Below are 12,834 nucleotides of genomic sequence, written 5' to 3'. Positions count from 1 at the left end.
TCTACATTACTAGGGTTTGCCGTGCTACATGTTATACAACTGTGATAACCTAACTGGGCTTTATTGTATTTTATGTTTTATACTGAAGCACTATACTTGGCTTCCTGGTCGTATATCATCGCTCGGCTCACCTCCCTCTTTCACATTTTTTGTTATCGTGACGTCACCTGTCGACACTCCCTTCTCCACAGTAGAGGGGGAAAGATGGCGCCCACACACGTATTGAGATGCTGTCAACGGGGCTTAGCATGGATACCTGTGATTTTTATCGCGCTCGTCGTCTGCTGGTCGTACTACGCTTACGTGGTGGAGCTTTGTATATGTAAGTAGACACCTCGCCGTCGTCTGTCGCTTGTTTTAAGGCCTTCAAAATCCGGTGCTAACCATATTTCCTGACAACACACACAAACACACAGCGGCGGCTGCTGGCCAGCAGGAAGTAAATGAACTGCAGCCCAACAAAGGTGTTGGCAAACCCGTCCAAATCTAGATCCAGCTAATTTTCTGTTTGTTGCCATCGCCCGAATTGTCATATTTTCAAAAGAGGACTGTTTTAGTGAAAGAAAAACAAGCACTGTGCTGTCTTTTTTTATGTTAAAGCTTACCGTCTCGCCTCTGTGGTTTTATGTGAAACTAAAGGAGTGTGGATGGAAAAATAAACGGTATTTGACTGGCTGACACACATAAATACCACACAACATGGCTCTATTAATTAGACTGGCTTAAAGGAATAGTTGCGGATTGTTTTTCTTCCATATATATATATATGTTCATGTAAGGTTGTGCCTAAATGCTGTAATTCAGCTGTGAATAATTCCCAACATGTGTATTTTTATTAGTCAGCTCCTAAACTTTATCTTTAACTATTTGGAAATTGAAAAAGGTGCACTTAACTCCAGCTAGGTGGACTAATTAAATTGTTCAAACATTGTGTAGATTAATGGGGCAGTATAAAAGATTACATGGCTGCTGTGCTCATGAGGTGTGACTATCTCCCCCCTCCCGGCCCATTTTTAGGCTTTATTTATTTATTATTAGATAAACGACTAAATGAGAGTATCTACTGGTTTTCGTTTGGTTTTTATCAGAGATGTTGGAGTAAATTAGATAACTGGTTACACACATAAGAAAAAACTCTTTTTCTTAATTAAGGGCGGGACAGTAGTTAATTAATTAATTTCTGATATGGATAACTGTAAAACATGCCACCCCTTTAATTATTTTGATACTCATGTACAGTATCAGTATTTTGAAAAGCATGCTTTGTAGAAGTGAATACAGTGTGGATAAGTGATATGGTTGTTTCCACCATAATGTATAAAAGTTTATCAGTATATATAATATCTGACATATATTATCTATGTTTTCTCTTTGCAGTCACCATCCCCAGCATAGGAGAGCAGAGTAAGTGTCCCAAGAGATCAAACAATGTTTGTTTAATAAATCGTGAATGGAATTTTACTGAGCTGAGACTTTTTTATCGGGATAATCTTACTTAAGTTTCTGGAAAAGTACTCTGTAGACTTGGCTTTTTAAAGAAAAGGCTGGCACAGAAATTGTGCTTCCTCTCAAAGTGCTGAGGTTTGCCTGCTTGTAGCCCAGCAGCTCCTCCTCATCCAGCATAAACTATAAGCTTTCCTCTCTAATTAATTAACTGCGTAGTTTTTTTTCCTCTTAGGCCATGTTTTGCGTTACAGTGGCATTTCCTTATATAACCCACATATCAGTGCGTATGTCCTTGATCCTGATGCTCAGTTTCCCCCCTCCAGTTGTCTACCTGATCTTCTTCCACCTCTCATTCGTCATGTTTGTTTGGTCTTACTGGAAGACCATCTTCACCAAGCCTGCCAACCCTTCCAAAGAGGTATAACACTAACCCAATCCTCCAAAACAAAACAAGCCTGCTCTGTCTGCCTGTGTAATCCCCTGCTGCAGTAAATGGCAGCTTAAAAAAGGTATTTTGCTCCCTTCCCTCCAGTTTTGCCTCCCCAAGGCTGAAAAGGAACGCTATGAGAAGGAGGAGAGGCCAGAGTCCCAGCAAGAGATCCTGTGGAGAGCTGCCAGCAGCCTCCCTCTGTACACCCGCACAGGCGCTGGCGGTACGTCTGTGTCACTGAATGTAAATGAGAATGAATCTGTCCTGTTTGGAATTTTGTTATCATGATGATTGTTGTGCTAATTTATTGCAGCGATCCGCTACTGTGACCGCTGTCAAGTTATCAAGCCAGACAGATGTCATCACTGCTCAGCATGTGACATGTAAGGGAATCTTCTTTCCTTGAAGTTTTTTCTCTTACTCTTCAGTTTTTTAAAGTTAATCTTTTGTTTTTATTTTTATTTTTTGGCAGGTGTGTGCTAAAGATGGACCATCACTGTCCCTGGTATGTAAGAGCCACATCCTGTTGGTGCATTGAGTTGGTTAATCAAGAATAAAGTGCTATCTAGACAGAAGTTCATTTTACTTTGTTCTCACACCTTATAACTAACATACCTTAAATTACGACACATTGCTACACCTTTTCAGAAACTGCTTAATAATGCTGTTTGTTTGGTGCTACCTCACCAGTAGCCTCCACCTTTTGCAAACTTTGATAAGGTTTCTCCTCCCGAAAGGAAACTGCATCCAAATGTGGTGTTTGTGTGTCTGCAGGGTGAACAACTGTGTGGGATTCTCCAACTACAAGTTTTTCATCCTCTTCCTGGCCTACTCGCTGGTGTACTGTTTGTTCATTGCAGCCACCGTCCTGCAGTATTTCATTAAATTCTGGACAGTGAGTAACGACACGCCGAAACGCTATGCCCACTCGCACCACAGCATGGAGTGAATGTGTGACACACATGCAGAATCGGGTGGCACGTCGTAGCCAGGATGAGCATCTCTTGAGTTGGCTGTGCATGGTGCTGACCTCTCCTGTGCTGCGCTGTGCCGCTCCTCTGTTTTCTCTGTCCTCTCTCACCCTTCACCCTCTGACTGGCCTCCGCTCTGTTTCCCCTTTCTGTTATCCCCAGTTCTCGCACACTAGCACATTGTTCTCGGATCTTTTTTCTTTTTCTGCCTCCCTTTCCACTATCGGAGCCATCAGTCACACCACTCATGTGTGCCCGCAAACACCTCCTTTCTCTCTCTCTCTCATAGCTGCTTCACTTCAATTTCCTCTCATCTCTTCCTCTTTCATCCCTTTGTTTCTTGCCAGTCCGGGCACAGTTTTCCTTCAACCCACTCTCTTTCATTCACCTCCCCCGCAGCTCCCCACTTTTCCACCCAACTTGGCCTTGACTTCTATTTGCCTCCTCATTTCTAAGCGCTCCCCCCTCCCGTCTGTTCTCTCCTGGTGTTGCTAACCACTCTTGTTTCTGTTTGTACTAAAGCTTTGCCGGAGGAAATCGGCAGAAAACTGCCCAAAGGTAACGCAGCCATCCTCCGATGCCTCCCCCCTCTCCCACCGTCCTTGCCGTTGTTGTTTTCGTGATGTGCATGCAAGTGAAGTGGCTCACATGAGACTTTTTTAAAAGTCATTTCTCTGCCTTTTTTTTTCTTTTTGTTTATATCAGCTCTCTGTCGTTGCTCTTGCATTTCCATAAATATCTCAGATGTGAATTTGTTATTGATGGCTGCCTGACTCTCCTCTTCTCCCGTCTCTCCCCCCAGAATGAGCTGACAGACACGCCTGCCAAATTCCATGTCTTGTTTCTTTTTTTTGTGGCCGCCATGTTCTGCATCAGTATTTTGTCCCTCTTCAGCTACCACCTGTGGCTTGTAGGGAAGAACAGGTCGACAATAGGTAACATTTTTCTTGTATTTAAATATATCTAGCAGTGATTTCAAATATTCTAACAGTTTGTAAAGTTGAAGAATGTCATTTTTTGTCATCATTATCACTGGAATAACTTGGTTGCTAGGGACGGAGTTTTGTTCCCCTCCTTTAGTGTGTGTCTAACAGTTTTCTTTTCCCCTCTGTCTGCCTTTTCTCTTTTCATTTTCCTCCTACCCTGCAGAGGCATTCAGAGCACCAGTCTTTAGGACAGGCTCTGATAAAAATGGTTTCTCTCTGGGTTTCCGAAAGAATATTGCTCAGGTCTTTGGTGACCAGAAGAAGTACTGGCTGCTGCCTGTCTTCACAAGGTAAAAAAAAAAGAGAGAGAGAGAGAAAAATTTTCACAGAGAGAGACAGACATTAAAGTGAGTGTGTTGTGGTTTGCCGTACACACAAAAGATCCCCGGGAGGAGACAAAACCCAAGCCTCTGAGGGTAACAAGCTAGTGTATTCCTAGCGCAGATCCCAAGCCCAGATAAATGAGTTGCATCAGAAAGGGTATCCAGTGTAAAGTGTGTGCCAAATCATGTGTACTTCCATCTGCCATGCCGACCTCTTGAGAAATAAGGGAAATATCCAGGAGTACCTTTCAGACAGAGGAGATCTAAAGCCCCTTTTCCATTAGTATTTAATCAGATCGACTCACCACAGTGTGCCCCGGTTTTCAGAGTTTTCCATTAGGTCATAGTACCAGGTACTAAAATAGTACCTGCTCAGCTGAGGTTCTAAACAAACAGAGCAGGTACTAAAATGTGACGTTGTCAGACTGGATGCTACCGATTGGCTGGTCAGTGGCATCACTCGATGAGTCATGAGTGTCTTGTTTACAAAAACCGAAACCGCCATTTTTGAAACCTGACAAAGTTGTTGCCTTCGTGTTGCATACTAATTAAGTCACAGGACCCTCGGCCACGTTGCTATGACAACAACCACACACATTTGGTTGTACTCGATTGTAATGGAAAAACCAGTCAGTCCGAGTCGTGGTGAGTCGATCTGGGTAGGTACTAACGGAAAAGATGCACAACAGAACCAGGAAGACTGGATTTCTGTGTTAAATAAACAAAACCCAAAGAATATGGTATAATTGTTTAAATACTGAAGTAAAAGCTAAAGCTGTGATGTTATTCTTTTAAATATAAGCCTAACTTTGTTGCAGCATAGACTATATGGGTTCGAAAAGTGAATCTAGTGTCTTAAACCTGCATTCCTTGTAATGGGCAGCAGGGGGCAGCAACTCAAGATGCTTCTTGTTGGGTCTTTTTTGTTTTTTAATAGAAGTCTGTAACAAAATGTCTAAGTGTTTTCCAGATTAAATTATGGCTACACGTGCTAATTTCAAGCCATATTTAATACAAAATAATGCTTTTTTGTATTAAATACTTACACATTAGAGTAATAAAATAAAATAAAGCAGGCTGTACCTATCACTTTTTGCATCTGGTTTATAAAGTACAAGTGCCAGATGCTAAAGTCGAGCCTTATAAACAGCAGTCTGCAGAACAGTTTGTAACATTATGGTGTGTCCATCTTTTATATACAGTCTGTGGTTGCAGCAGCTCCTGAGGAAGTTCAGCTTCACTTTTTTTTTTTCTAATCAGTTGACAGCTCTTAATCTTTAGTTTCTCTGCTTGTTTACTGCAGCCAGGGAGATGGTCTGACGTTCCCCACCCGATTGGTCAACACTGACGTGGAGCAGGCCACAGTGACGCTGCAGTCAGAGCCCAGTAAAAGGTGCTAAATCTCGGTGCATTAGTAGAAGCTTCTGATAGGGCTTTTATTTTGAGAAAAATGGTGCTAATGGCAGCAAATTTTTCCAGCGCTGCTGACATCACCGTGAGTCCACTCAGCGAGTCTCAGAATCGCCTCCTGAGCAACGAGCAGCATGCTAATAATGTCGGAGACCATCTGGCAAATAACACCCTCAAATCAGGTGAGTCCCAGCAGGGGTGTTATTATTACACAGACAGGGTGAGCTGTTGATGTAAATTCTATCACGTATTCTGTTCTGCTTGTCTTCACAGCTGAAAGCGAAACCATTACAATCTCAATGGAGAGCGAGTCCTAACCAGGTAATCACAGTCAGCCGCCTCTCAGCGAGTCTGTAGCTCTGGCTTAATGATCAATGTGTGCCTGTAACAATCTGACTTTTCCAGATAGAACTGCTTTGTGTAAGTAATAATAAAAATTTCTTTTTGTTTCTTTCCTGCCACAGGAGAAGCACCTCAGTCATCTACTACGATGCCTTAAGCAAAGCTAGAGTTCAGTTTATCAGCAGTCTGCCAGCAGATGCCCATTTAAATCCATTCACAGTAACTATGGAAATGCAGTCCATTATCACAGTCATGTATTCCGTGGCATTAGCATTTCCACATGCAGTGTCATGAACGCATTTCACACCTCTCTTCATAAGACATGAGACAAGCTTGTTCGCAGTTACGCACATACACACACACTAACAGTATACTGTATACATATTTCTGTTGCTTTTTTTTTTTTTTTACCTCTCACAATTGAAGTATTTATTTACAAGGACCGCATTAAAGTGAATCAAAGCTACTGCCGAAAGCCTCCCAGGTCCACCAAGACTTGGAGATACAAAGCTGAAGTGAAGAGAACCTGGAACTGCTTTTTTTGGTTTGTTTTTGGTTTTTTAGAGAGGCAGTACACGATGTGGAGATGCATCGATTTTACCCTTGATAGTCTCATCTTGTCTCATTTTTTAACGAGTACACCGATGGAGCGTAACAATGATCGACACCTCTTGAGATGGATACTTCCCAACAAACCTGGACTATCTTACAGAGGACTCGGCCACACGGTGAATCTGTGCACAACAAGGAAAACTCTAACCAGGTTTTTGGTAGACTTTTTGTTTTGTTTTTAATCCATCAGAGCACAAGATGGCGCATTTGCACTTTGTAGATTATCCATCAAAGAAAAAAGTGCTGCTTTTTTAAAAAATTTTTATTTTATTTAAAAAAACCAAGTTTTAAAAAAAGGTGTTACGGATGTTGGTCGATCTTTTGATTTTTTTTCCCTTTTTTTTTAATATAATGTATTGTGTGTGTGCATGTGTGAGAGAGAGAGATTGTGTGTAACAGTTGAAGTGGCAGTAAGTTTTCTTATTTCCTACTAACAGACTAAAAGAATCAGCTTTATATGTGTTTTTTGTGGCCCGCTTGTGTCAAAGGAAAAAAAAACAAAACCTGCTGCTTCGAATGGAAGGTTTAACTTTGGAGATGAAGCTCGCTCACTATCTGTTCTTTTAGAGGCTGATCAATGATTCTTAGCCCGCAATGTGCACAGCCTGTTTTTCTACAACTCAGTGCTTCAACCTTTACAAAGAACACCAACACTCTGCCAAATAAGGGCTGGCCTGTCAGGAGCTCTGACCTCCAAACCTGAAGTGTTTACAGCATATTAGCTTTATCCTAACCTCACTGGCCAATCTCATCATAACCAAATTGAATTCAACAGTAGTCGTGGCGCAATATTTTGTACATTTATTTGTCGCTCCGACCTGCTGTGGGTCATGATGTCCGTGCAATACCAGTGCTGGCCAGCAGGTGGAGACAAGAGTCCTGTTTGTCCGCTCTCATTCAGCTAAATGTTTTTTGTGTGTGTGTGTGTGTTTTTGGTATCACTACATCACTTCCTCAGGGCTCAGTTCACTTTCAGGTTAAATCGCTTTTTTAATATCCTTTAATATGCATTAAATTCCTGTAATAACTCATCTGGATTTAATTTGAAAGTGAATTGAACCCCTCTGATAGAGCTACAGCCTCTGCTCACCTTGTTGCTGTAGACATGCGTGGATGTCTGTATTTTGGAATCGGCTCATTGTTGTGATCTTGAGCGTGAGCTTCTTTAATTCCTGTACTTTGTCAGTGTTTAACATCTGGGAATTTACTCAAGGGGTGTGCGGAAATCTGTAAGGAAAGTGTTTTTAATACCCAGAAGACAGCGTTGCTCACATTTGTCAGCACAACCAAATAACAATCGTTCGGGAGTGAGTTCCTTTTCCAAGAAATGTTATTGTTTTAGTGCAGCATTGTAAGGCGATGCAGCAAATTCCTGATGTCCGCCATTACTCACTTGTCTGATCACATCCCTGAGTGTTGCTGGAAAAGCCTCCTGCTGAATATATCCAACCAGACACTGGTGGTGTACAAGTTTACAGCTGTTTCTATCATGTACAGTGTGTTAGTGTTATCGTAACGTGTGCTGAATGTATCACAGACGGGACAGTAAAGGTATGAGTGTTTTTAAAAAAACCACAACAACAAAAAGCAGCCTGATCTTTAGACTTTTGTTTACTTCTTGAATCCTCCAATCATCTTTGACCTTTTGAGCCCAAGTATATTTATAATAACTCTTTTTGCAGAGCAGTGATTGGAGGATATTCGCTATTGTATAATGACACTGTGGTTGAATCAAAACAAACAAAAAAAAAGTAGCAGGTTCAATTTCTAAGATCATGATCCAAGCCAAGGTTATGTTCTGATTATATGTAGATCTTTTCTAAAAATCACATTCAAAAATTTCAAGAAATTAAACTTTAAAAATAAGAAGACATTTTTGTATCGTGTATAAGGAGCTCGGCTAATTCCACTCATCATTTACAGCCACTGATTCTAAAAGTGTGGACTTGTTGTCCTATTGTTTTAAAAATGCCTGTATTCTCTCTGGGCTGTTTCTCCTTGAGACTAAAGTGCGCCCGTGTGTCTGTGTGCGTGTGTTTTGTAATGCTTAAGTGAGTGTTCTTTTGTAATATTGTGGTCTCGGACAGAAGCTTCTGTGCAGCGATGAGATGTTTTTGTTTTGTTTTTTAACGTCTCTGTGAACATCAGTAACTGATTAATGCTCAAAAGCATGGCGCCTAACTTCTGTAAAGATGTTTTACCATGATAACGGGGTTTATGGTGTTATAAAAGTCACTGTTGTTTTTTTGGTTTTTTTAACTATAGCTAGCTGTGTCATTTCAACTCTATAAATAAAGCCATAAAAACTCCTTTGACAATGGAAGAAGGATCTGAAAACCTCAGTCTAATATCAGCTTTTCTTTTTTTTTTTTAGATTGACGGCACGCTACGTCTGTGTTCACGGTGCAGTGCAGATGTAGCCATCATAACTTGCTTATTGCTACATTCTGGATTCTTTTTTGTTACAATGTCCTATTTTACAATGTATGTACATATATATTGATAATGTAAGAAAACAGAAGACAGCATATATTTTTCTTGTCTGATTAATTTTACTGTTCCTATTTTGTGAATGAAGTACATGCCTCTACACAATTAACGTGAAAATAACAATAAATGTTTTTCTAAAAAGCTCAGAGCATTATACTTTTTTTTTCTGACAACTTAAAGCACTTTTCTCTACATGGTTCATTCACCCAGTCATGCCCACATCACTGCACTCTAACACTCGTTCACACACTCACACTCTGATGGATGCATTGGGAGCAACTCTGGATTCAGTAGCTTGCCCACAGACCTTCCGATTGGTAGATGATCAGTTCTATGTTGAAGTTTTCCATCAATGTAGGATTGAAAATCCTGGAAATGTGTTCAGCATGATCAGGAATGCTGGAAGTCCCCCTCCTCACGTCTGCTTGGGTGTTAAAAAGAAAGCCGCAGAGTTCCAGGGAACTCACATCGTACTAACCCTGTGTTTCATTTTCAGACATAAGACCTCAAGTGATATCACTTGAAAGGAATTTATTACTTTGTGCATCTGTTTTTCAGTTTTCATATGCAGCATGTTTATGTAGCTTCTCAGTCAACCAGGTCACGGTCATCTTATGAGCTTGAGTTGAAGGCAGATGGACTTCTACATTTGATTCTTAAAGATGTTCAGCCTCTGATCTAAAAGGGAATCCCAGGTGCGAAACATCTAGTGGGGTTGTCACCGTGTTGGGGGTCCTGAGTTGTTGACGCACCCTATTAGCACATGACTTGCAAGGGTCACATGGTCCCAAGCTTGGCTTATTTGTGAGATGGTGCCCCAACCTGTCATCCGTATATAGGTAAGTAGGTAATTTATTGATCCCACAAAAGACATATTGTGTTACACTACACTATCATCATAGTTGAAGTAAAAATGCCACAGGCTCTTAGTGATGGCATTATACTGTGATATAATGCAAGATATAAATATATAATCAACAGTGATAAAAAAAAAAAACTTAAGTTAAAGAAGAGTGAAAACAAGACTGAGATTGTGCAAGAGACTGGTGCAAATTAGATTAATACATTTTAAATTTGCATTCAATCTAGGAACCGGCTGCAAGATGGTTTAATAACAAACTGTGCGTGTGGAATCGAATGCCTCACAGGGGTGCTCATGCGAGTTATTGTACAGTTTGATAGAGACAGGTATGATTAATTTCCTGAATAACTTCCTCACTCCCCCCTGCTGTACAAACTGAGGCCACTCTGACAGATAGTCAGCAATCCAGGAGACAGTGGAAATAGTCACACCCAATGTAAGCAGCCCCTCACTCAGCAGAAGTAGTTGGATTGTATTGAAAATGGCAGAAAGACAAAAACAAACAAACAAAAAATCACCATATGATTCTCACAATGCTGCAGCAGGTTGTAGAGATGCTGCAGGACCCTAAGACTGATGCGATCGCTGCCTGCAGCCTTGCTCTGGGGTTGCTGTTCAAGTGTTTCATTTGTCTCCTCAACTGGTCACTTGATACTCCTCACTGCACTGCGCAGCATTACTTAGCTCATGTTTGGGTCTTTTGTCCCTGAGATTATCCACTTTTTCCGATGTTGTTGCTGGGTCTAAAGTGCACCAGGATATTATGGTTGGAGAAAAGTCTTTCCAATGTCATAGGTTCCTTTCTATTGTTATTCACTGACTTAATGAAGTTTGGATAGTAGATAGCCACATTTTAAGGGCTTTCATGGTGTGTGTTTCTTCTGTTTAGGAGGGAACGTGGTGTAAGGTCCTGATAACCTTATTTGTGTTTCAGTAAGTAGAGGATTCAAAGAAGAGGTCGGTGTGTCTGTGTAAGCCGGGAAAGGTATACTCCATGGAGAGCATGATGTTTCTGTGCACTGAGATGATGTGTTTGATGAAACCCTGTGCTTCTTAGGTTTTAAATTTCACTGCGTTGTCACTGACATACCTGCACTTCTAAATTAGTGATCACAGCTGACTGCAGCTGGTAAAAGGATTTGTTCCCTGGCACTTGTTGGGTTGACAGAAACTCAGAACAATGCGATAGTCCGAGAATGATAGATCTTAGTGAAGAAACAAGCTGGGAAGATCTCTTAGAGCCATTTCCAAAAAACTGCAGATTCCAATATTATCAGTTCAAACAACTGTATGTAATTACAAGTTATTCTGATGTGTCACCACTTTGCCAAGGTCAGGAAGGAGACCCAAACTGTCACCCTCAGATGAGAGGAAATTGGTAAGGATGTTCAGAAACCACAAAGGCTCAAGCCTGCCATGAACTGGAAACTCCTGGAATGCCAGCATCACAGTTCATAGCGACGAGACTTTTAACATCACCTTGGACTGAGAGGGTGCTGACCAAAAAAGATGCCCCTGCTCCAAAATCAATGCCTTCAAGCTTGACTGAAATTTGCAGCTGCCCACATGGACAAGCCGAATGTCTTCTTGACAAAAGTTTCTAAATTCTTCTAAATTCTTTAGCTTTGACTCAAATCAACAGCTAGACGGATGAAACTTTGAGTTAATGCTGGCTAACATTAAGCTTCTAGAATGGGCTCCCCAATGCCCTGACCTCAACCCTGTTGAAAAAATTAAGATATGAGTCTGTATGCATACAACTGACCCCCTGTGGAGAAAATCCAAAATAAATTCAAACTCTTGCGCCCAGTAATTAGAGATGTGTGCTGTAAAACCATCCCACCCTGGAAAAAGATCAATTCAAAGAAAGCAAGAGCCAAAATTAGCATGACATCAATGCCCATAACAAGTGTATGTAAACATCTGACCGCAAGTGTATGCACTAGTGTGTAAAACCCAGCAGAGTTACCCTTTAACAAATTCAAATACGGAGATTATTAAACGTGACATTTTTATTTGCAGTGTTACTCAAAATGGGCCACATTCCAAACAGCAGCTTTAGCTTTAGATTACAAGAGAATGCTGCAGTTAGATTAGAACCACTGGAACTGATCTCCAGTGAAGCTACAGCAAAACAGGTACAAACAGGTACAACGTACAAACACAGGCAGACTGGTGTAAAGCAGATAGATGATAAAGCAAACATGGATAATACAGTTTATATACTCAGTATCATCTCCTCATAGTAGTTTTAACACTTTGATGGTGAAAATTAGTTGTGAAATTGGATGTCTTGTCGCACCAGCTGTGATCATCAGGTAAGCAGTGCTTGCAAAACATCTTTTCTGGAAACACACCCCAGCATCTGCAAAGAAACATGCACTATGCATGTATATAGTGTACTTATGTTGTTGTACTTATGTTGCTTTTCTTCTGTGTGTATTGATTTCTGTACTTTTGCACCTTTGTGGTCTTGCTACCTAATTTCACTGTGCAAGCAACTGTACAATGACAATAAAAAGGTTCTAAGTTTTTCTATCCAAGCTACAGTAACAGTGTGCACATTGAATGAGTAGCTGTGTTTAGCCATGTGCTGTCAGAAGTGATTAGAAAGAGTAAACACTCATTGTGGACTTAGATTCAGGAACCCTGTTGAGCATTGACCTTTGCTATCTCTGTGACACCCAGGCCCTTCACCTCTGGTGCTGAGGTTGTTGTTTGCTCATCCTCTTGTCTTTCATGGTCACTTTCTCTGTAAAATTGCTCGCTGTGCTTGTCTGCAAATCAAAGCGTTGGCACACGAAGACAGAAGAGCGTGCGTCACATCTGTTCCACGGGTCCGTTTAAGCAGCTACTGGAGCAAATTTAATAAAAAAGAAAAAACATAAACACAATCCAAACAGTTCAAAAAAAGAGGAAAAGAAAGAATTTCAACACAATAAAAACAGAAGAACTTTTGGTA

General features: G+C 40.9%; 1 protein-coding gene across 3 annotated transcripts; it reads left to right on the top strand.

The window, feature by feature from the left end:
- Positions 1–159: 159 nt before the first annotated feature.
- Positions 160–9,156, top strand: zdhhc20b (zinc finger DHHC-type palmitoyltransferase 20b). Of its 3 annotated transcripts, XR_005614390.1 has the most exons (15): positions 160–322; positions 1,378–1,404; positions 1,770–1,864; positions 1,979–2,099; positions 2,190–2,259; positions 2,349–2,381; positions 2,651–2,771; positions 3,370–3,405; positions 3,650–3,782; positions 3,997–4,123; positions 5,460–5,549; positions 5,636–5,748; positions 5,840–5,887; positions 6,031–6,671; positions 8,895–9,156. XR_005614390.1 is itself a non-coding variant. In XM_039617482.1 (14 exons), the coding sequence occupies exons 1-13, from the start codon at positions 205–207 to the stop codon at positions 5,881–5,883; spliced, it is 1,128 nt and encodes a 375-aa protein (XP_039473416.1). In that variant the 5' UTR covers positions 160–204; the 3' UTR covers positions 5,884–5,887; positions 6,031–9,156. The 3 variants fall into 3 exon arrangements, 2 of the variants coding, with proteins under 2 accessions (XP_039473416.1, XP_039473417.1); XM_039617482.1 differs by having other exon boundaries at positions 6,031–9,156; XM_039617483.1 differs by lacking the exon at positions 3,370–3,405 and having other exon boundaries at positions 165–322; positions 6,031–9,156.
- Positions 9,157–12,834: the final 3,678 nt, after the last annotated feature.

The sequence above is a fragment of the Oreochromis aureus genome, linkage group 9 (assembly GCF_013358895.1).
Source record: "Oreochromis aureus strain Israel breed Guangdong linkage group 9, ZZ_aureus, whole genome shotgun sequence".
Classification (NCBI taxonomy): Eukaryota; Metazoa; Chordata; class Actinopteri; order Cichliformes; family Cichlidae; genus Oreochromis; species Oreochromis aureus.
Note: the sequence above shows the minus strand (reverse complement) of the source record. Positions and strands in the feature narration are given on the sequence as shown.